The following is a 23,474-nucleotide window of genomic DNA, read 5'->3' on the forward strand; positions in this document are numbered from 1 at the left end:
TAAAACCAGGGAGACTCCACGGCGTTGGTGGGTGGTTGTAATGTAAACGCATACCACGCCCTTCGGGGATTCCCCAATGTCAGAGCTGAGCGCTTACCCAATCGCCTTTCATTGCTCACGTGCTCTCAACTATGTAGGCTGACCTCTGTTTATGAGCGTACCAAATTTATTTGAAATCCTGTTGTTAATTTTTAAGTATTTTTATGGTTTGAACTAAACGGCCCATTTTTGCATGTATACGGTGTCGCAAAATGACTTCACTTATTTTCATTTAACTGCAGTTTTGCGGGAAAAGAAAAGCGCTCGACCCGGTGGCATGAAAAGCAACAAAGGAACAGTGATTTCCTTCCTACTCCGGTGTGATCGACTTTTCCACGGAGGACTGCTCGCACCATCAAGCAACAGGTAGTCAGTCCTTTTAGGGTTTAAACCTGAAAAGCCGACCTGCAGTGACTGCGGGCCGGAGGCCACCATGGCAAGCGCTGGAGATGCGAATGGGAAAGTGCATTTATTAGAGGATAACCGAATAGACTCTGGTGTTGAATCATTCCAATATTTTACGAAAGATGATCCCTATAACAAACCGGTACCGGATTCGACTTCTGAATCCAGTGAAGCCAGGGACAAATGTAGCAGCAACACAGAGGAGCGGTTGGATTCTGCTTATGGCTCGTCGTCACTAACTGTTGAGAATTTCAGTGAGATAATAGAGGGCTGCAACATTTCGGAGTCTGAAGATGACAGTGCGAAGAATACAGAATTGGAACATAAAGAGAACCTTCTCACCAATATCACTGAAGATGGAGACACGTACGTTTTTTACATTTACATCTTTAAAGTAATACATATTTAAATGTATCCTATGCCTATGTTCTTGAATAAGTAAAATGTGTCCATGTCGACGACCTTAAAGTGAAACGATGTATCAAGAAATACACGTATATGTGAATGTGTGCAATTATTATGCATTTTTCAGTATAGATAAAAGTAGGGCCAACCGTATTTGAGTTTGATTTTCCAATCTCCTTTAATGCCAATCTTTTTGTCCATAATATTAATTTTCACAGTCTAAAATGCATAGCATAAACGATTGAGTTACAAATTGGGCCATGATTACAATTATCAACCAACTTAATCCTAATGCACAATGTGATGTCTGTTCTACCCCATACATTTGTGTTCAATCTAAAACTCAACCCGTCGCCCCTAGAGACACCCCCAGACACACCCTGTACAACTGACAGAATTGGATTGGTGTTGCTCTTTGGTTGTCCTTTTAGGGGGGTTCGACTGGCCATGAGAGCATAGACTAAAATTACCACTGTCAACAAACCGGGGATGCTTTTTGACATCATCATGTCTGATGTGTGTTAACCACCATAACAATTTGAAGATGGGTATATTTTTGTAGGTTAGGCCTAATGCATGAATTTGCAGCGGAACATTCAAGCAACCCACAGTGTTGTTGCTGTCTGAATGAATAAAAGGCTTGGGGGATGGGCTGTAGTTTTGGCCTGCGCTGGAGAAATTCACCTCTTTGCGTATGTCATGTTAATCCTATTCCCAGTCATTATGGCATGTGATGTCGATTTAGAGAGTATAAGTTTAGAGCGATACACTCAAGCCTGTGAAAGCTGTCATGATCGTGGATGGACTCCTGTGGGGTGCCTCGACTTGGAAAGCAGAAGTTTAAGAGACATGGCTGTGGAAATTCCCCGTGATAGACAAGGCAGGGCACATGTTCACATAGTACTTCTCTCGCTAGGTCCAAGAATAGGCTGATCAATGAAATTCATACAATTTCTACACACACAGTCACAGACATGCAAACTGTTGGCCTTATCGGCCTTCTACATGTGATTTTGCGTTCCACTCAGTTCTGGCTTTGTCTTTAGAGTCAGCATACTCAGAAATATATTATCTTGATCGCTATCAATTGTTCAACGTCGAAGTGAGTCTGTGTAACCATTCCATTGATAGAGTAACAGTTTTTTTTGTCTCTGACATCCTTTCATATCCTTGCTCTCGTTGTCTGACTAGGTCACAAGGAAGCATTCTCTGACCTGTACTATATTTACCTAACAATAGAAAGAACCCACAATATGTTACATCAATCCTGTGACTTGAGAAAGTACCACGGTGCAGGCATTTAATTTCCCCCATAGGATCTTTTCTTTGTTTTATCTTACCCAACTGTTCATACTAGGAAGTCCCATTTGAGACTTTAAAAAAAAAGTTTATTTTCCAAGGAAGATCTTGCATTTGACCTTGTACCTTTCAAAAGTCGAAAGTCATAATCTACGGTCTTACTTTTGCAAGTAAATGTTTTTAGTTTTTTTTAAGTTGCTTTTTTATATGTCAAATGGATTGTCTTAAAATGAAGTTACAAGATAAGTAGATTTGCATGAAGACATTTAGCATGGAACAAGGATAGGCTAAACGAGTTACTACTTTCACATTAGTTAGTTAGGTAGACAATGAGTGCCCTGGTCAAAAGTAGTGCACTATGTAGGGAGAAGTGTGTGAACAATGTGTTCTGGAAAGCCTTATTGTAGCGTTAAATAAAGCACTGCAGTGGCCTTGTTCCATTTCCTGCATTTGGCTCTTTTGTCTGCTAGAACTTCCCCTTTAGCTTTTGGGGTAAGGGTTTCTTGTTTTCCACTTTGATTGAATGTATCAAATGTCATGACTTTGTATATGGGCTGCAGTAAAGAACACAATGCATTGCATTTGCTATTTTAACTGAGTAGTTCATAGGCGTGAGGCTTGTGTTTGCTGAATTTTCAGTAATAACCCGATGGTTCTGTTTGTTTGATCTTAGGATATTATCCAAATAACTTGAGTTCAATTACAACAAATGATAACTGAGAAGATAAATATTTTGAGTGCTTTGTGGAATCAAACATCCTCTTGACATGACTATTCTTTGCATAAAAGTTCCATTATTGCGCAACATTCGCAACCACTGAGCACTGTGGCCTACTAAGCAGTTTTCATTCATGGGATGCTATGTGTTACATTTCCAGGTAGATCTAGATGACATTCTAAGAATTCTCCAGCAGGTAATTCTTTCCATCGCATGATGAAATCCATTTATTATATCCTGTGGCTGCTCACATTTTTTAAATATTTAAAGTAACTAGGAATGTCATGAGAAATGTTTCCACTCTCCCCAGGCTGCTCACTTTTCAGTTGAATGCAATGTTTAAGTGACCGCAACTCAAAACTGCTTTTGTTTGCTGTGCGGCCTAGGCGGGTTTACTGCAGAAGCACTTTGTGACAACTGCAATGTAAAAATCTGATAGATTTATGATTGACATTTTTATAAGAAATGGTTTGTTTTTGTCACCCCTCCAGACTCCTGCATTTAGCCATCATCCATGAAGATGAACACTTCGCTCACCAATTGATACAGCTGTTCCCCAAAGATGTCTTAGACATTCAGAACAACTTGTACCAGGTACAGAAGACACAGCCACACCCCCTTCTCTTTACACCCTCAACACGGGTACTGGTGTACTGAAACTACTTAACCTTCATGATATTTCCTCTTGACGATTGCAACTGTCAATGTGTATGATATCAACAGAGATGATAATGTTATTTCTGCATCCTGTAATTGAAGAGCATTCTCTTCCCCTTTCTCCAGTAGTACATCCTCTCACTGGAACGGTTCTGTGGGTGAGAGGGGTTCTGGGGTTATTTCATAAGGGAGTTTAAATGGAAATTGGAAACTCCTCTGCTTTCCCGTGTTCAAAAACAAGAAATCTTATCTGGAATATTTTTGTCTCTAAGGCTGAGATTACACAGGCCTTAACTTTTTTTTTTAAATCACCAATTTGGTCTTTTGACCAATCACATCTGATTGAGTTTTTTCATTGGTGGAAGAAATATCAGAATTGGGCTGCCTGAGAAAACGCAGTCATAGATGAGAAATGTGCAACTGGACAGTGCATATTTAAGAGGAGCTTTGACTGAACATTAAGGGGGTGGGGTGTGTAACCTGTCACTTACAGAGGAGAGAGAGGTATGAGGGGGGGGTCGAGGCAAGCTGAAGGGGCGTTTGAGACATCCTGATGGGTCGGAGAGAAATGTCTGGGAGGTCAGAAATGACAGTCAGCATTTTGCACCATGACTCACACCTTGTTCTCTCTCTGTTCTGTTAGCGTTTACCAAAAGCCACACAAGCAATAGTGGCCCTACTGGTTATATTAGTCAGCCCTACCCAGTTCAATCAGGAGTTTCACATTGAGATGTCTCAGGCCTACCAATGCATTTTTGCTAATCACCTCACTTGGCATTAGAGTTCTAAAGTAAAGCTCAGTTATAAATACTAGCTACTGTACTTAAGATCAGCTCCTATATCGGGTCTTAGTAATCCTGATTGTACTCAAATGAAACTTTGAAAAGAGGGTACATACTGACTCCAAGTCAGATATCACACCCTCCTCCCATACTAACCCTTTGTTGGTTTGTTCAGGTTGGTACGTGGTCCCATAGAATTACAAAAAAGGCGATCCCCATCCTAGTCAATTTTCAGTGGTGGGTGGGCTGGCGGCCATATTGAGTCTACCCGTGGGAGTTATTATTTTGTATGCATGTTCCCAGACGCCGCTACACCTAGCCACCTACCTGAACCTTTCGTCGGTGGTGCGGGACCTGGTGGAGAGCGGGGCCAGCCTGGAGCTGCAGGACCAGGAGGGGAACACGCCGCTCCACATGGCCTGCGAACAGGGCTGGGCCGAGTGCGCTACTGAGATGATCCGGAATGTCTCCTCCAGCAAGCTGGCCCCTGTGCTCGAGTCCCAGAACTGGAGAGGTGAGAAAGCAGGGCCTGTATTAATTTGGCTCCAAAAGAGAATGGAGAAAAAAAAGAAAAACAGGGAGGGACTACCTTGACATGTCTGTTGCAAAACAGACAGCCAACCGGCTCATTTTCAACCGCAGTCCCTGGGCAGGTTTATAAAAACAATTACAATACAGACAATCAATGAGCAGTGAGCACATGCAGAGCAACATAGGACAAGCAAGACATAGCATGCAGACAGAGCAACATAGCACAAAAAGCAACAAAGTGTTTCCACACCTCACAAGCTACAGACAACAGGGAAAGCAGCAATACACAGCTAGGGATTATGTTCACAAATCTGATTGATTTTTAGCCATGTCTTCATGTTTTTTGTGAAAGTGTGATAGGTGGTGCAGTTGTGTGTCTGATGGCAGTGTATTCCAGACATGGGAAGCTCTCACAGAGAAAGCAGATTGACTAAAGGTGCTTTTCCTTAAGGGAACTATTACAGTCACCTCTCATGGCAGACCTTGTGGATCTGCTGCCATATGTTTGGTTTTCTGTTTAACAAAAGTACTGAGTGGAGGGGGCGCCAGGCCATTTAGGATCTTGAATACAAGGCATGTGTCGGTGTATTGCACAAGATTATCCCAACTCAGGAGCTCATGCTTTCTGAGGATGTAACAGTGATGGCTATTGGGCTTCATATTAAAGCACTATCAAGCACTTTGAGAGCCTGTTTGGAGACCGACTGAATGTTAAGTGGGGATTTTCATAGATCTGTTTTAATGTATTTACATTTGAACATTCCATAACTTTTGCCTACTGACCAGGGCCCAGGATGATCAGCTTGTAGGCTGTGTACGAGGCTATAATGATCCCATGATGTGATGGCTCTTTATTTAGTGTCAATTCCTGTTGATGTGTTGGCGTCTATCCGAGGATGTACCCACCTCGCGTGTTGTTTTATTGCAACATTGCACAGTGCGAGACAAAACTGGTGTAAATGAATCGTTGTTGCTGTCTAGCTAGTTTTCAATGTTCCTGGCTTAGTAGGCTTTGCAGATGTGAATCATGTTTATAGATGTAAACAATTGTATCTTTTGTTCGGTATGTAGGTTATTGTGAGTGACGTGGTATGACCTTACCGACTCTTGTTTGATACTAGCTATAACATCTACTCAAATTCATCAAATCGCTCATTCAGAAAGGTGGTTTTTGAAAGTAATGTCTTCTTTTTCAGGTCTTACCTCTCTCCACCTAGCCACTGTGAACAGGCAGCATCGTCTGATGAAGCTACTGATGAAAAAAGGGGCAGACCTCAACATCCAGGTTAGTCCAGTTACTCCCCCAGGTGTACTCTGTTACAATAACCTCGCTATGAGCACTAGATGTTGAGAAAAGTATTTTCGATAAATACATTGAAAAAACCTCTTTCAGACAATTTTGCTCACTGGACTTGTATTACTCATGTAGTGCATTACATTGTGCAATAATATTGTAGTTAGTACTTCAATGTGTCATAGCTAAATCCTCAGAGAAATATTTACCTCGACATAGATGATCAAACTACACTATACTGTCCTAAGTGAATGCATCATGTCATAATGAGTGCATGGTATTTATTTAGAAGTACAGTGTCTCCTTCAAGCTATGTACTTTACTGTACTCCCACCTGCTGCACTTGTGCACTGCTGTAGTGAGACTTACAGTGATATGGCCTTGAGCTCAGCAGGTTCTGATAGATTCATGACAACGTAATTAGAGTTGGGTCATGAGGCTGCTGGGCTAGAAAGCCTGACGTAATGGGGGCTTTTTCTGGAGCAGCTAGACTCGTCGGAGAAGTCTGAGTCAGACACACATAGATATAGAACACAACATAGTAGACTGACCTAACACTACCCTAGATATCTTTCTGTGCGAAATAAACATGCTATACAGTAGATATCAAGCTGCCTCATTGAATGTTTTCAGTATTTGAATTTAGAGATATTGTATTGAAGAGGACAGCTTGTAAAATGTCCTTTACTAAGATTTGTTGACCCTTTGCTCCCTCCATTTGCGCCCTTCATATCCTATTTTGAGGGCACATTTTATTTATCGAGTCCCTAACCCACGTCTGTCTTCTCTCTCTCCCCCAGGAAGGTACGAGCGGTAAAACACCTCTCCATATGGCAGTGGAGCTCCATGACGTTGTCTCTATGACGCTGCTATTGAACAAGGGAGCCGATGTGGACGTGCCGATGTTTAACGGCTGCACGCCACTTCACCTCGCCGTTGGCCGGCAGGACGCAGCCATCGCCAACCTGCTCTGCCAATCCGGGGCTGATAAGATGCTGAGGAACATAGAGGATGAGACGGCACTGGATCTAGCTGGCGGCAATGATGATGTGAGATATAGAGGAAGGGCCAGAGTCCTACACACAATCCTTGTAGTGGACTAAAAAGCACTTTCAATGCAGATTCTCCATTGAACATGCATTTTAGTCCAGGACTATAGTAATAGCCTTAATCTACACTATATTTACAAACATATATGGACTCCCCTTCAAGTTAGTGCATTTGGCTCTTTCAGCCACACCCATTGCAGATGGGGGTATAAAATCGAGCACACAGTCATGCATTCCCCACAGACTTTTTGGCAGAAGAATGGCCTTACTGAAGAGCTCAGGGACTTTCAACATGGCACTGTCATAGGATGCCACCTTTCCAACAAGTCAGTTCTTCACATTTCTGCCCTGCTAGAGCTTCCCCGGTCAACTGTAAGTGGTGTTATTGTGAAGTGGAAAAGTCTAAGAGCAACAACGGCTCAGTTGTGAAGTGGTAGGCCACACAGGCTTACAGAACGTGACCGCCGAGTGCTGAAGCGCGTCTGTCCTCGGTTGCAACACTCAACGTCAGCACAAGAACTGTTCGTCAGGATCTTCATGAAATGGGTTTCCATGGCTGAGCAGCCGCACACAAGCCTGAGATCACCATGCGCAATGCCAAGCGTCGGCTGGAGTGGTGTATAGCTTGCTCGCCATTGGACTCTGGAGCAGTGGAAACGCGTTCTCTGGAGTGATGAATTACACTTCACCGTCGGGTAGTCCGACGGACAAATCTGTTTTTGGAGGATACCAGGAAAACGCTACCTGCCCCAATGCATAGTGCAAACTGTAAAGTTTGGTGGAGGAGGGCTAATGGTCTGGGGCTGTTTTTCATGGTTCCAGTGAAGGGAAATCTTAACGCTACAGCATACAATGACATTCTAGATGATTCTCTGCTTCCAACTTTGTGGCAACAGTTTGGGGAAGGCCCTTTCCTCTTACAGCATGACAATGCCCCCATGCACAAAGTGAAGTCCATATAGAAAAATGGTTTGTTGAGATTGGTGTGGAAGAACTTGACTGGCCTGCACAGAGCCCTGACCTCAACCACATCGAACACCTTTGGGATGAATTGGAACGCCGACTGCGAGCCAGGCCTAATCGCCCAACATCAGTGCCCGGTCTCACTAATGCTCTTGTGGCTGATTGGAAGAAAGTCAGAGCAGCAATATTCCAACATCTAGTGGAGGCTGTTATACTAGCAAAGGGGGGGACCAACTCCATATTAATGGCCATGATTTTGGAACGAGATGTTTGATGAGCAGGTGTCCAAATATTATTGGTCGTGTAGTGAATGTCTGGGAAACCAGCTCAAAGTGTTTCATGTGACTCAAAATCTAATATTCACTGAGTGCTTGAAATACATTTTTTTAATGCTTTGTGGGGGTGAAACATCTCCAGCTTATTTCCTGTTGTGAAGGAGACTGACTGAACTATTGTCTGGCCAAAGGTAGAACATATAATGTGACATGTAACCCCCACCATATGCTTTTATTTCAGATCCTTGCTCTTTTCCCTTTTGATGACATCCAAATCCAGGGCAGGTCAGTGGTTAGAGTACCATTCTGACCGTGTACTTCTCTCACCACCTGAATCCTCTACAACAGGTGACATTTGACCTCTTGAACATCATCATGGAGCCTTGTCAGAAAAGTGTAGCTTTACATCAATCATGTTTGTAATTTGCTGTTTTAAATGTGATTTTTCATTTACATAAATCTTTGCTGTAGGGTTATTTATCGTTGTTGTGTGGTGTGTGTGTGTATATGTGAGTGTGTGGACTATTTAGATACTCACATTGAAAAGTTATTCTCTGCTAGCAAAGTGGTACAAAGGTGTCTGTCATATAATTTGATGGTTGATAACTGTTTTCAAATGCAGGAAAATCTAATGTAGACTTAAATGAAACATTTTCTCATACAAGGTAACTGATTTACTACCAAAACCTAGTGTATGAATATGAGCAGAAATAATTAAATTAAAATGTTTAATTTCCCTATAAAGTACACAGGGAATCTACCTCTTTATCACGTGTGTGTATAATAACTGATTATAGTGGGAAATGTAGTTTCCAACACAGAAAATACATTGCTGTCATGCTATAAATGAACATTGTTTCAGCTTGAAAATGTTTTTCAATTATACTTTAGTTACTAAATCTGTAATGGAGAGAAGTTCTTCGTCATAATTTAATATCTTTCATTGTATGTTTCAGTTCTCGGTTTCTGCTTTGAATGCATTTTCTTTCCGCTATTGGTAAGACACAATCATGACAGCTGTATTTTCAATACAGTAAAATCTTCCCTATTTTACCATTGTTCTCCTCCATCTCTGATATATCAGGAATGATCCTTGTTATGGTGTACTGAGTCAGACTGGCTTGTTTAGATGTTTTGCCTTCTCTTAAACACTTCAAACTCTTATATATTTTGTAATAAAATAAATAAGATTATAGCTTCACTCTTTTTTTGGGGGGAGGGGGTCATTGTCAAACCTATCTTTGTAGTTTTTAATTGAAGTGTGTCATTAATTGTTTATAGTACTGTATATGCACATCTGTCTGAGCAGGGAGGATAATACAAAAAGGATGGCATCTGGAATTAAGGATTTAAGCAATTATGTAGATTATATACTGTAGACTAGATGTTTTGTGGCGAAGAATCTGGTTGAACAACACTCACATTTTAATTAGTTGTTAGCAGGCTATTGCTGACTCAACATGTATAGCAAATCCATCCAATAAATGGTTCTAAACATTGTAGGATGCTGACTTGGGAGAACAAAGCCTCATTGATAACTACAAAACTCCTTATTTCTCATTTTCCTGTCAGCAGCTTTTGGTAAAACATTATTTGCCTGTTGCTTGATTCTTCCTGATAACCCTCTTTAGTACAATAAGTCTGTAAATTCCACTCACCCAGATCACTTGTCTGTTCTCTGTATACTCTGTCTGCCCATAATGAATATTCAGACACAGGCTCAAGGTGAGACTGGGACCAGAGAAGAAAGAAGCCTTTCAATAAGGGATTCATTTCTTCTTTGTTTGTGGGGAATGTTTTACCTTCTATTTGTATGTTGGCCTACTTTCTTTCACAAGCATTTGAGTGACTTAAGTCATTATTTGGGCATAAACTAGACTTGACAAAATTAGTCAATCCTCCAGAATAAGCCAGATAAGCAAGGCTAATTTGTTTGTCCGGATGATTAGGAAACCACTGTTTGGCAGGGGTTGTGGAAATTATCTCAATGTAGATGAGTCAGGTTAAAGGAAGATCTTTAAGCATTGAGACAATTGAGACATGGATTGTCTATGTGTGCCATTCAGAGAGTGGGCAAGACAAAAGATGTTCGTGCTTTGAACAGGGAATTGTAGTACGTGAAAGGCGCATAGGTTTGAGTGTGTCAAGAACTCCAGCACTACTGGGTTTTTCACGCTCAACAGTTTTCTGTGTGTATCAAGAATGGTCCACCATCCAAAGGACATAGCCAACTTGACACAACTGTGGGACGCATTGGAGGCAACATGGGCCAGCATCCCTGTGGAAGGCTTTCAAGACCCTGTAGAGTCCATGCACTGACAAACTTGATATTAGGAAGGTGTTCCTAATGTGTTGTATACTCAGTGTTTTTTGCTTGTAGAATGTCTGTTTTTGGACAAAAAACTTCATTGTCAAGATAACTGCTAGCTAAGGTGATGCTCAACTCCGTTCAAGGAGTTGAGTGTTCCTCAACTAGATAACTGCATGTGTTTGCTGGTATGTTGGCTGACCTGGCTTCCTCTTTTGAGGGATATGTAACTTTACAAACGTGTGCTTTTCAGTGTGGATAAATTAAAACTCACCAATATAAATGGTTCAATACTTTAATTGCAATATGTTTTGGAAAAATGTTGATATTGTTTTTATTACATTGTTGGGAGATCGACATGCATTCTATTTTATAAATTGGCAATTTGGTTGATATGTTTTTTTTTTTATTGATACAATAATATTACATATCAATACAGGGACATTCCTGTGAATACAATGAAAAAATAGAACATATTGTAGCCTATAAATACAGTTCTGGCAAGAGTTTCTAAATCCGGAGGCGCAATATCGCGAGACTTCTCGGGAACGCTTGCGAAATAATCAGTTCGGGGTTTGTGAACAATTCCTCCTTAGATCTAAAGGCACAAACTAGATGATTCGCGCCAATGTCTCAAGCAGCTGATGTTATTACCCCAACCTCATGAAATTGATAAACTGACACGTTTTCATTTTCGTCAAAAACAAATGTATATCGAAGACGCCTTTGAGTTGATGGATTGCACATGCGCAGTTCGGTGCGAGACAACCGTTAGACCCGGACTCGTTTCTTCGCATGAGTTTAGTAGCTAGCCAACGTCGCCATGAAATCGTCGTCAAATGTGATCAGGAATTTTTATTTGAGAATCCGTTTTTGCCCACTTTACTAGCTGCCTATCTTGGTACTGCTCGTAAAGCGGGCATGTGCATTTATTCTTCCAGCCCTACAGGTGGCAATGTGCGACGGAGGTCTACAATCTCAGCTATGTAATGAAATCCGGCTTCGCATTTTCCAGGTTTCCACTGAAGGGGATTCTTTATTGAAGTGAACACATAGGCAATTGATAAGTTGTGAAGGCACCGGGAAAGGAAACAGCCAGCCCGAAAGAAATTAGCTTTACATTAAGGATTTCCTCAGTTAATTTGCGTAAACGCTTCATTGTAGCTAAAGTGGTTGAGTTGTTCGGCGTGTTCGCAACGCCAGGTGTTAGACCAGAATAAGTGTTGGTGGGTGGAAAATGCCATCTTTTTTATGGAGGTAGGAACACATCGTGCTGATGCCTCTAACCATCCATTTGGAATTGCATTCACTTTAAACCCAAAGTAAAGCAAATATATATATATTTAGCACAGCTAACTGCCAGTTGTCAATGTGAGCGTGCCCATGTAAACAGCTGTCAGACTGCACTCGACGATATGGTTTAGCTAGTTAGCTAACTTACCTTGAAATGTAGAGAATGTGTGTTGTGTATTGACATTTGACACAGCCCAGATTGAAATGCCCAAATCAAAGTAATTACAAGTTATCAAAGTTATGTATATGTTTGTAAATAGTATTGTTTTCCTTGTCACGGGTTGTAGACTAGTTACACTGAAAAGGTTCGCTTAGGTCCATATGAATAAATGCAGGAAGAACCTAGCCATTGCTAAATGTATCTGGCATGTTGTCTTGAATTGTTCATACGTTTCAGCTTTTAGTCCATCAGTGCTTGCTGTATTACTACAATTTGATGAATGTAGACAGTTCAGATTTTCTAGGATATTATTGTGTTTGTGAACCAGCCCTGTCAGGTATGTGAAGAAGAAAAAAACATGTACAGTTTAGGCATTTATGGGTTCAGGCCAACATACTAGTCTCAAGTCCTATAAGTGTGTAAGGGATGCAATGCCACTGTTTTGACGATAAGTAAGCCATTTGCTACAACTAAACTAAAATATAAATGCAACATAACAATTAACGGTTTTACTGAGTTCATAAGGAAATCAGTTAAATTAAATAAATTCACGAGGCCCTAATCTATGGATTTACAACTGGGCAGGGGTGCAGCTATGGGTGGGCCTGGGAATGAGTTTTCCCTCCAAAAAAGGATTTATTACAGATGGAAATACTCCTACATTTTATCAGCTGTTTATGTGCTGGTCTCAGACGATCCTGCAGGTGAAGAAGCCAGTTGTGAGGCCAGTTGGGCATACTGCCAAATTCTCTAAAACTACGTTTAAGGTGGCTTATAGTAGAGAAATCAACACTAAATTATCTGTCTTTGGTGGACATTCCTGCAGTCAGCATGCCAATTGCTCACTCCCTCAACTTGATAAATATATGGTGTTGTGTGACAAAGCTGCAAATGTTAGTGGCCTTTTATTTTCCCCAGCACAAGGTGCACCTGTGTAATGATCATGCTGTTTAATCAGCTTCTAGATATGCCACACCTGTCAGGTGGATGGATTATCTTGGCAAAGGAGAAAATGTTCACTAACAGGGATGTAAACAAATGTGTTCACCAAATTTGAGAGAAATATGCTTTTTGTGCAAATTGAACATTTTATGGGATCTCTTATTTCAGGTCATGAAACATGGAACCAACACTTTACATGTTGTGTTTATATTTTTATATTAAGAATACAATAGGTTTCCTACAACTCGGCCAACTTTTTCCATACCATCTTTATCATGGCAGCATGCATAAGACCTAGTAAGCTTCAAAGGAAAACCTCAACCCAGCAGTTCTATTTTAGCTCTTGAACAAGCTATTTTTCCCTCCACATCTGAGGAGAATCAATTATGCAATGTATATTTAGTAACAATGCATTTGTTTTTTCTATCCTTTTTTGAAGTCATCTGATGTTATCTGAAGATAAGTCTTGTCCCTTAAGTCTTTATTTATAGAAGGAAGGTGTCCCTTCAAGAAATTCCCCCACTGCATTTTTGAGCATCCTGGAACAAAGTGAAGCACAGGGTCTTTAATGGCTAGATTTCTTTCAAATTAAGCTTTTTCAATCAATCCATTCCTAATCATTCCAACAATTAGACCTTGGCTAACTGTTGCAGTGTACCTACAGTACCAGTCAAAAGTTTGGACACACCTACTCATTCCAGGGTTTTTCTTTATTTTTACTATTTTCTGCATTGTAAAAAACTAGTGAAGACATCAAAACTATGAAATAACACATGGAATCATGTAATAACCAAAAAGTGTTTTAACAAATCAAAATGTATATTTTATTTTCTTCAAAGTATCCAACCTTTGCTTTGATGTCAGCTTTGCACACTCTTGGCATTCTCTCAACCAGGCTCATGATGTACTCACCTGGAATACATTTCAATTAACAGGTGTGCCTTATTAAAATTTAATTTGTGGAATTTCTTTCCTTAATGTGTTTGAGCCAATCAGTTGTGTTGTAACAAGGTATACAGAAGATGAGTATTTTACCAAATAGGGTTAAGTCCATCTTATGGCAAGAACAGCTCAAATAAGCAAAGATAAATTTACAGTCCATCATTACTTTAAGACATGAAGGTCTAGAACTTTTAAGTTTCTTAAAGTGCAGTTGCAAAAACCATCAAGAATTATGATGAAACTGGCTCTTATGAGGACCATCAGCAAAAGACCCAGAGTTACCTCTGTTGCAGAGGATACGTTCATTATAGTTAACTGCACCTCGGATTGCAGCCCAAATAAATGCTTCACAGAGTTCATGTAACAGACACATCTCAACATCCAACTGACCCAAAACACACCTGGCTGTGTACGGGTTATTTGACCAAGAAGAAGAGTGATGGTGCTGCGTCAGATGACCTGCTCTCCACAATCACCCGGACTCAACCCAATTGAGATGGTTTGCAGAGTGAAGGAGAAGCAGCCAACAAGTGCTCATCATGTATGGGAATTCAAGACTGTTGGAAAAGCATTCCTCATGAAGCTGGTTGAAAGAATGCCAAGAGTGCGCAAAGCTGTCAAAGGCAATATATTTTGATTTAACACTTTTGTTTACTACATGATTTTAAATGTGTTATTTCATAGTTTTGAAGTCTTCACTATTATTCTACAACATAGAACATAGTAAAAATAAAGAAAATTCCTTGAATGAGTAGGTTTGTCCAAATGTTTGACTGGTACTGTAAAAGCAACACGGCCCTTTTTCCAATTGGGCAACTTTCAAAGATGACCCCTGCAATAAGTAGATGGAATCCCAGCAACTGGGGCACGAAGTCTAAATGTGAAAACATTTCTGCCTCGGACGCATTTTTCCAGCTACGGCTGGAGTGTTGGTAGCAGTACCGTGTAATGAGCTGCTTGTTCAAAGCCCAGGTTGCACTGGGCGATGCTACAGTGGCGGCTTCTCCTCCTGTTGCTGCTTCTGTGGCTTGACTGGCTGGGGGTAGAGTCTCAAACAAAGAGCCTCTGTTTGTGTGAGTCAGTCAGGCATGCAGGCAGAGGTAGGCAGGCCTCTGGGGTGATGGACGAGGTGGGGGCCCTCCCTCCCTCCCAGTGAAAGTGATCCACTACTGTGCCACAGCAGCCAGGGAGGGAGCACACCTTTCACACGGCCTAATTAGGTCATCCCCTTCCTCCCCAGATGGGTAACGGAGAGGAGAGCTATTGGTGTGTGCAGGTAAATTAGTGGCATCTCTGGAAAAGGATGCTAGTGTTAAGGATCAGTGTGAACATGACAGGTGGAAATCGGTTGTGTTACCTGTATAAATACGGGGCTGTTAGAAATGGATCGTCTCTTCTCTTTACTCTGCTTTCAGGCCAATGGGTGTTTATGTGTTAATTATGCTTTAAATTACACTGTGTGTCCCCCACCTTCCAATATGTCCCACCCAAGTCACATAATCTACTAAAGTCTAAAGTTGTAAATAAATACTAGAATCTTAAGTTTTAATATCTCATCAGAGAAGCTTCTGCAGTATTTCAATCCATCACTCTAAAACCATGTGGGGAAAACATGCTGCTGAGAGTTTATTATAGTTAACCAGTCTATTACAGAACTTACCTGCCATGCCTCCGGTACTAATACTAGTACTTTTATCCTGTATTTGCTGAAGGCTTTGGCCTGGCCTGGTGCTGATCCTCCTCCCGTCTACGCTGGCGGCTGACAAAGAGTCTTCGTTACTACAGGACTGGCACGACGTGTGGTTGTTCCGGTTCTTCCTCAACGTGCTGGGCTACGCCACCATCATCATACCTGGCTACTTTCTCATCGGCTACTTCAAGAGGATCAACTACCTCGAAACAGGTGTGGATGTTCTACAGACTGGTGATAATGCACGCATATACGCTGGCACGCACGCAGAACGATACGCACACAAATAGACCTACAATTTTTCTCCACATTAATTCTGAATTCTATCTGTTAAAGCTCGGTGTATCCTTCAAGTTGCAATTCACAGTTTCTCTATGTTAACATGATCACTGTGTTTGTTTTGATGAATCAGTGAATGGTTGATGTGTTCTGGACCTTAAAATATCTTCCTGACCAGTGTTTTCCCCTCCCAGGTCGTGGCATTTGCTATCCTGTCATAAAGGCCTGTGTGTTTGGTAGTGAATCGAAGACTGGTCTCCTGGACGACGTGTCCATAGCTCCGAGAAATGACGCTGACTCGGGCTCGTCGGCCAGACAAGCCTTCAAGTTAGTCTTCTGCGCTGCGGGACTTCAGGTAAAGTAGTTAAAAGGGCTATATAAATCAAATGTATTGAATTTTGATTGGGTAGATTTTCTAGTTGTAGCCCTTTGCACTCAATGCTGTATATGGGTTGAAAATTGCAGATTTGGGCACTGATAAGCACATAAATTGGAATGCAGTGGCTGTACAGTAACGTGAAATAAATGGTGAGATGTTGATGATTATAATAAATACTGCTTTGATCTCATACAAGCGAGCCAAACACCTGAGTCCAAATGTGCACTTCACATTTCCATTTCATAAAACTCATGTCATATACTGTCAACGTTTATGATCACTATGTTTGATGAACGGTTAAAAGATGACATGGCAGCATACCCTGGGTTGTTCTGAACCGAATGAGCATATGTTTGTATATTATGAAGTAAATTCACTGCGGAACATGCACCTGAATGACTAGGGCTGTTACTGTGACTGTTTTACCACCAAACCGGCAGTCACAATTCAGGAAGGCAGTCAAATTCCACGTGACCGTTTAGTCACAGTAATTGGGCTTCTCCAAGCTCTGATGCTGCTGATGGTCATTAATAGCCTACTAAACTTGATAACTGCCTGGTACCCAGCACTCTGGTGTCCCGAGTGGCGCAGCGGTCTAAGGCACTGCATCTCAGTTCAAGAGGCTTCACTGCAGTCCCTGGTTAAGGCTGCATCACATCCGGCCGTGATTGGGAGTCCCATGGGGCGGCGCACAATTGGCCCAGCATCGTCCGGGTTTGGCCAGGGTAGGCTGTCATTGTAAATCAGAAGGTGTTCTTAACTGACTTGCCTAGTTAAATAAAGGTTAAATAATCACTGACATCAATGCAAATCAAACACTTCAAGAGAGCCCATGAGCTCATGTTGCGCAACATTTCTATAGGCTATGCAATTGTGTGAGAAAGTTTTGAGGGCCTCTATAAAGCTTTCTATAGGCTAGGCCTACTATATTTATTTCTCAACTTTCCTAATATTAAGCACATTGCTTCTCTTAACGACAGGAGTATAACCTACCAAGCTGGCATGAAAATGAACAACGGGAAAAGCGTCCTCCATTCACAATTTAAGTACATAGATAACGTGTATTTTTTTGAAAATTATAATAGTCCATTCTAAATCAAAACAAATTTCCCACATATTTTATTTAGTATATGTAACAAGATTTAATCAAGAATAGTCTGATGGGTGACAATATTAGCCTATCACTTGTGAATTATATATTATCACTTGTGAATGAAGCCCAGTGTAAAACAATGCCTTTTTTTGTGTGACTTTTTCTAATCATAGTCGCACACCTCGTAGCCTAGCCCATTGACCTATATGTTTTGATAAGGTTTGTATCACAACTAAAGTGTACAAATAACTTCTTCAAATTAAGCACATTAATCCGCTTTACAGTGGGTGAGAGCCTAACTGGCATACATAAGCAGCGGTGAGTTTCAAGTTTGGGGAAGATCATTTTCACCATTAAAAATGCACCTTTATAATAAAAGCATTACATAATCGCATTTGCGGCCACTTTTGATAATAGTGTTTTCCTGTTAATGGAACATTAGCGCTTATAATCTACTCCTACATTTTAAGCCGAATGTTCTGATCTGTGTCAGCCTCATTGCGTAAAAAAGTATTTTTGATGGTAGTGGTTGTATTCATTTGTTTGGAATATTTATTTTTCACACAGAATAGAATAGTTCTTCTTTTGTAATATGGGGGACAGTAGATTGACATAGATGTTAGGAATATTATGAATAAATGACTAAACAATATCCCTATTTTTAGAACTGTAACTAAGTAAACTATACCCTGTTTTACAATATCTGATTAATAAGGTTAGTTCATAAGAAGGGATTATGTGGCATGAACAAGGAGTAATTAAATATAACAAACACCATTCTAAACTATTCTAGAGAGGAATGGGTTGTGGGTGAAGTAAGCAGATAGGTTACCGACCCTATGGTTGAACCGACAAAACTTAGCTCTGGGGTGTTTTAGATAAGGCAGTGAGTGCATTCCTAAGTTTTCTGTTAATTAGAACTGTCAGCTAAGTGGTGATCGATAATGATGAGGGGTCAAGAGTTAATTCAGTTATGTTGTGTGAACTGTGTGTGTGTTAGTGAGTTGGAATGAACTTTTAAACTCACTTAATTCTAGGTCGGGAGGAGGGGATTCATTCTAGAAGCAATGAAATGACGTCATGTTATTGTATATAAACTGTTGCTCGTGGTAACGTGGCAGCGCGCTCCGAGAATAAATACTTATATTATTGATAAGACTGGTCTCCGTCTATTTTATGCAAACAAGAATCTTACAAATTCTCATGAAATAGATTAAGGGAATTAAATTAATGAAAACATATTGGAATAATTCAATTACAGTAACAATAGACTAGTGCTTTTGCTGTTTGTTAGGCCTACTCATCTTGTTGGCTGACTAAAAGTAAATGTGGACAGTTCTTCCAATATCTTCAATATGCACCTCGGAATTGGATAAGAACATTACGGCCACACAAAGGGGATTCCGCCGGGAAATTCGATGCGTTATCAAGTGCTTGTCAAATTATGAATGAGAGACTGAGGAAGAGTGTACAGCCTACACACACAAAAAGCAGGGTTCATGCCTTTCATGCTACTTTTTCAAATCATCATTAGTCATATCATGCAGCCTTACAGTGTATTAAAAATCAAAACATGCAGGCCAATGTTTGTAGAACATCTAAAGTTACATTAATAACTCTAAATTAAGCCTATAGGAGTACCTACAGTTGAAGTCGGAAGTTTACATACACCTTAGCCAAATACATTTAAACTCAGTTTTTCACAATTCCTGACATTTAATCCTCGTAAAAATGCCATGTTTTAGGTCAGCTAGGATCACCACTTTATTTTAAGAATGTGAAATGTCTGAATAATAGTAGAGAGAATTATTTATTTCAGATTTGATTTCTTTCATCACATTCCCAGTGGGTCAGAAGTTTACATACACTCAATTAGTATTTGGTAGCATTGCCTTTAAATTGTTGAACTTGGGTCAAACGTTTCGGGTAGCCTTCCACAAGCTTCCCACAATAAGTTGGGTGAATTTTGTCCCATTCCTCCTGACAGAGCTGGTGTAACTGGAGTAAGGTTTGTAGGCCTCCTCGCTCACACACGCTTTTTCAGTTCTGCCCACAAATTTTCTATGGGATTGAGGTCAGGGCTTTGTGATGTATGCTTTAGAAGCATGCTTGGGGTCATTGTCCATTTGGAAGACCCATTTGCGACCAAGCTTTAACTTCCTGACTGATGTCTTTAGATGTTGCTTCAATATATCCACATTATTTTCCTGCCTCATGATGCCATCTATTTTGTGAAGTGCACCAGTCCCTCCTGCAGCAAAGCACCTCCACTGATGCTGCCACCCCCATGCTTCACGGTTGGGATGGTGTTCTTTGGCTTGCAAGCCTCCCCCTTTTTCCTCCAAACATAACAATGGTCATTATGGCCAAACAGTTCTATTTTTTGTTTCATCAGACCAGAGGACATTTCTCCAAAAAGTACGATCTTTGTCCCCATGTGCAGTTGCAAACCATATTCTGGATTTTTTATGGCGGTTTTGGAGCAGTGGCTTCTACCTTGCTGAGTGGCCTTTCAGGTTATGGTGATATAGGACTCGTTTTACTGTGGATATAGATACTTATGTACCTGTTTCCTCCAGCATCTTCACAAGGTCCTTTGCTGTTGTTCTGGGATTGATTTGCACTTTTCGGATCTCTAGGAGACAGAACACGTCTCCTTCCTTAGCGGTATGAAGGCTGCGTGGTCCCATGGTGTTTATACTTGCGTACTATTGTTTGTACAGATGAACGGTGGTACCTTTAGGCGTTTGGAAATTGCCCCCAGGGATGAGCCAGACTTGTGGAGGTCTACAATTTTTTTTTTTTTTTTAAGTCTTGGCTGATTTCTTTTGATTTTTCCCATGATGTTAAGCAAAGAGGCACTGAATTTGAAGGTAGGCCTAGAAATACATCCACAGGTACACCTCCAATTGACTCAAATTATATCAATTAGCCTATCAGAAGCTTCTAAAGCCATAACATCATTTTCTGGAATTTTCCAAGCTGTTTGAAGGCACAGTCAATTTTTGTATGTAAACTTCTGACCCACTGGAGTTGTGATACAGTGAATTATAGGTGAAATAATCTGTCTGTAAACAATTGTTGGAAAAATTACTTGTCATTTACAAAGTAGATGTCCTAACCAACTTGCCAAAACTATAGTTTGTTAACAAGAAATTTGTGGAGTGGTTGAAAAACGAGTTTTAATGACTCCAACCGAAGTGTACGTAAACTTCCGACTTCAACTGTACATGCATAATGATCTCCATGTCATTGTAGCAGTAAGGGGAAAACACTGCATGAAACCTTCTTTACTCTTCAGTTAACACAATCACACACACTCTCTCCCTTCCTGTCTCCCTCTCTCCCACAAACACACACACACTGCTTCCAACTTTTAAAACGTTAGACTTTCAGTTTTTTATCCTCTTGTGTTTCTTGCGTAGTAAATATTTAATTTTTCATTGTTTATTAGTTTTTTTCTGTGAGGCGCATTGTTGCATTCATGTCTGAAATGTGCTATATAAATAAAGCTTGATTTCATTAGGCACCTAACCAAATTTAAAGAGCACCAGAAAGAGAGATGTATTGATATAGTTTAGGCTTGCATTAGGCCTATATTAATCTTACCTTTGAAGCACATCTCATGAGTAGCAGACCCTTTTCCTTTCTTCCTGGGTCAATCAAATCTGCCTAGACCTACCAGGTTGTTCGCTAGCTAGGTAACATGACTGAACAACGTTTTTTATCAAACCAATAATTAGCGAGAAGCAGGTGAGTGAGGGCAGGTAGGGTATGTATCTGGCTGGTTATAGCTGCCGCACGTGATATGCGCATGAAAGTGAAGTGGATATTATGGGACCTGCGCATACAAGAGACTAGTGGCTGTTGCTTAAATGTAGCTGACTTTATGAATGTTTTATTACAGGCGCCAGCAGGTTCTTTAGATTAGTAGGGCAGAAAAATTTGGTTGTATCATATGAAACGATACTACGGTATTCTAAAATGTTGTTATTGTGATGTTTTGGTACCATGATATTACCATGGTACCGGTGTACCGTGCAACAATATAGGCCAATTCCCACAAGTGTGAAAGACTAAACAGCGATACCAACATATTCACAATTATATCTCATGTACGTCATACAGTTTAGTCTCCTTATCTATGTTATCTTGTTTTCTCTCCAGACATCCTACCTGACATGGGGTGTCCTACAGGAGAGGGTGATGACACGCTCGTACGGAGCCTCCACCCCCGAGGAGGAGGGTGAGCGCTTCAAGGACTCCCAGTTCCTGGTGTTCATGAACCGCATCCTGGCGCTGACTGTGTCTGGCCTGTGGTGTCTCCTATTCAAGCAGCCTCGCCACGGTGCGCCCATGTATAAATACTCGTTTGCCTCGCTCTCCAACGTCCTCAGCAGCTGGTGCCAGTACGAGGCCCTCAAGTACATCAGCTTCCCCACCCAGGTGCTAGCTAAAGCCTCTAAAGTGATCCCCGTCATGCTAATGGGTAAGATTGTGTCGCACAAGAGCTACGAGTACTGGGAGTACCTGACGGCGGCTCTGATCTCTCTGGGCGTCAGCATGTTCTTGTTGACGAGCACGACCGGTAAGCACCCGTCTACGGTAACAACGTTCAGCGGCGTGGTCATCTTGGTCGGCTACATCGTCTTCGACAGCTTCACGTCCAACTGGCAGGACAACCTGTTCAAGTGCAAGATGTCGTCGGTACAGATGATGTTCGGCGTCAACCTCTTCTCCTGCCTCTTCACCGTGGGCTCTCTGCTGGAGCAGGGCGCCTTCTTCGACTCGCTGGCCTTCATGACGCGACATTCGGAGTTTGCATTCCATGCCGTGCTGTTGTCGGTGTGCTCAGCATGCGGCCAGCTCTTCATCTTCTACACCATCGCACAGTTCGGCGCCGCCATCTTCACCATCATCATGACCCTTCGACAGGCCATCGCCATCCTGCTCTCCTGTTTCCTGTATGGCCACGCCGTCACAATGGTGGGGGGCTTCGGCATGGCCGTGGTCTTCCTCGCCCTCTTCCTGCGCGTCTACGCCCGCATCCGCATGAAGGCAGGACGCAGGGCGCCGCAGCCACAGGTGCAGAAGGTCTAGAAGGAGGAGTCTGAGGAGGGAACTGGAAAAACAAAAACTAAAGCCACGTTTTCGTTGGGGGTTTTTTCTGTCTCTGTGTGTCTCTTTTGACTTTTTGTGTTCATTTATTGGGTTTCTACTTTGCATAGGAAAGGTACAGAAAGGGATTCTAATGCCTTTTTCAAGGTGTTTGACTTGACACGCACCGAGCCGTCGTCACACAGGTCAATTAGTCTCAAAAACCCAACCCTAGGCAACACAGTGACTAGGGTCTGATTTCAATGATGGACTCTTGTCATAGAGGAATTATGTCACTGCCTAAGTCACTACTTTATCTGCTTGAATAAAATGCCAAATTATCACAGAGGTTATTTTTAATGAGTGAATTATGCAAGTGGATAGTTTGCATCAACTACCTTAACTAAAACCACTGCAAAGTTATTGCCTGCAAAATCACGATGTTCTGTCATATCTGCCTCTTGATTTGTTGGGAGAGTCCCCAGAATGTATATGACGTAGTGACGTAGTTTCTCTATGCCAAAAGAGTCGGTCATTAAATTCAGACCTTAGTCACTGTGTTGCCTAGGGTCAGGTTTCAAGGGTACAGGTCAATGGGAGTGATTCGGCTGGACCAGTCAGCAGTCATGCCCGTTTAAGTGTCTATGACCCCAAAATTACACAGCAATCGTCGCTTGTACGTTTTGTCTGTCAAACCCAGTTCAAACGCATGCAACATTGGCATGTCAAATGTAAACAACTAATAAAATGGCTATTGATTTCAGCCTTTGCGATATGCTTCTGGAGCTGCAGTCAAAGAACGAAAAATCTGATGTTTGTAGTTTTGGGGTAATCACTAGTACATGAGCTGTATACTGCAAGCCTTCAGCTATGA

At 41.4% G+C, this 23,474-nt stretch overlaps 2 protein-coding genes across 3 annotated transcripts; both read left to right on the forward strand.

Annotated features, from left to right (window-relative positions):
* The first annotated feature begins 80 nt into the window (after nt 1–80).
* LOC110522047 (NF-kappa-B inhibitor epsilon) lies at nt 81–9,612 on the forward strand. Its single transcript, XM_021600115.2, has 6 exons — nt 81–810; nt 3,358–3,460; nt 4,609–4,819; nt 6,033–6,121; nt 6,931–7,179; nt 8,659–9,612. Exons 1-6 carry the CDS (start codon nt 473–475, stop codon nt 8,725–8,727), a joined length of 1,059 nt encoding a protein of 352 aa, XP_021455790.2. The 5' UTR covers nt 81–472; the 3' UTR covers nt 8,728–9,612.
* Nucleotides 9,613–11,411: 1,799 nt separating this feature from the next.
* LOC110522048 (adenosine 3'-phospho 5'-phosphosulfate transporter 1) lies at nt 11,412–23,363 on the forward strand. 2 transcript variants are annotated; one of them, XM_036975602.1, is made up of 5 exons: nt 11,412–11,819; nt 11,852–11,982; nt 15,775–15,965; nt 16,226–16,386; nt 21,671–23,363. In XM_036975602.1, exons 2-5 carry the CDS (start codon nt 11,963–11,965, stop codon nt 22,601–22,603), a joined length of 1,305 nt encoding a protein of 434 aa, XP_036831497.1. In that variant the 5' UTR covers nt 11,412–11,819; nt 11,852–11,962; the 3' UTR covers nt 22,604–23,363. The 2 variants fall into 2 exon arrangements, with proteins under 2 accessions (XP_036831497.1, XP_021455791.1); XM_021600116.2 differs by having other exon boundaries at nt 11,412–11,982.
* The last annotated feature ends 111 nt before the right edge of the window (nt 23,364–23,474 follow it).

Source organism: Oncorhynchus mykiss, chromosome 4, assembly GCF_013265735.2.
Source record: "Oncorhynchus mykiss isolate Arlee chromosome 4, USDA_OmykA_1.1, whole genome shotgun sequence".
Classification (NCBI taxonomy): Eukaryota; Metazoa; Chordata; class Actinopteri; order Salmoniformes; family Salmonidae; genus Oncorhynchus; species Oncorhynchus mykiss.

Excerpts from the sequence above, each read along its gene's own strand:
- LOC110522047 (XM_021600115.2), top strand. The coding sequence starts at position 473 with ATGGCAAGCGCTGGAGATGCGAATGGGAAAGTGCATTTATTAGAGGAT. Across the intron at positions 3,461-4,608 it reads TTCAGAACAACTTGTACCAG|ACGCCGCTACACCTAGCCAC; the intron begins GTACAGAAGACA and ends GCATGTTCCCAG. Across the intron at positions 4,820-6,032 it reads CGAGTCCCAGAACTGGAGAG|GTCTTACCTCTCTCCACCTA; the intron begins GTGAGAAAGCAG and ends CTTCTTTTTCAG.
- LOC110522048 (XM_021600116.2), top strand. The coding sequence starts at position 11,963 with ATGCCATCTTTTTTATGGAG. Across the intron at positions 11,983-15,774 it reads ATGCCATCTTTTTTATGGAG|GCTTTGGCCTGGCCTGGTGC; the intron begins GTAGGAACACAT and ends TATTTGCTGAAG. Across the intron at positions 16,387-21,670 it reads TCTGCGCTGCGGGACTTCAG|ACATCCTACCTGACATGGGG; the intron begins GTAAAGTAGTTA and ends TTTTCTCTCCAG.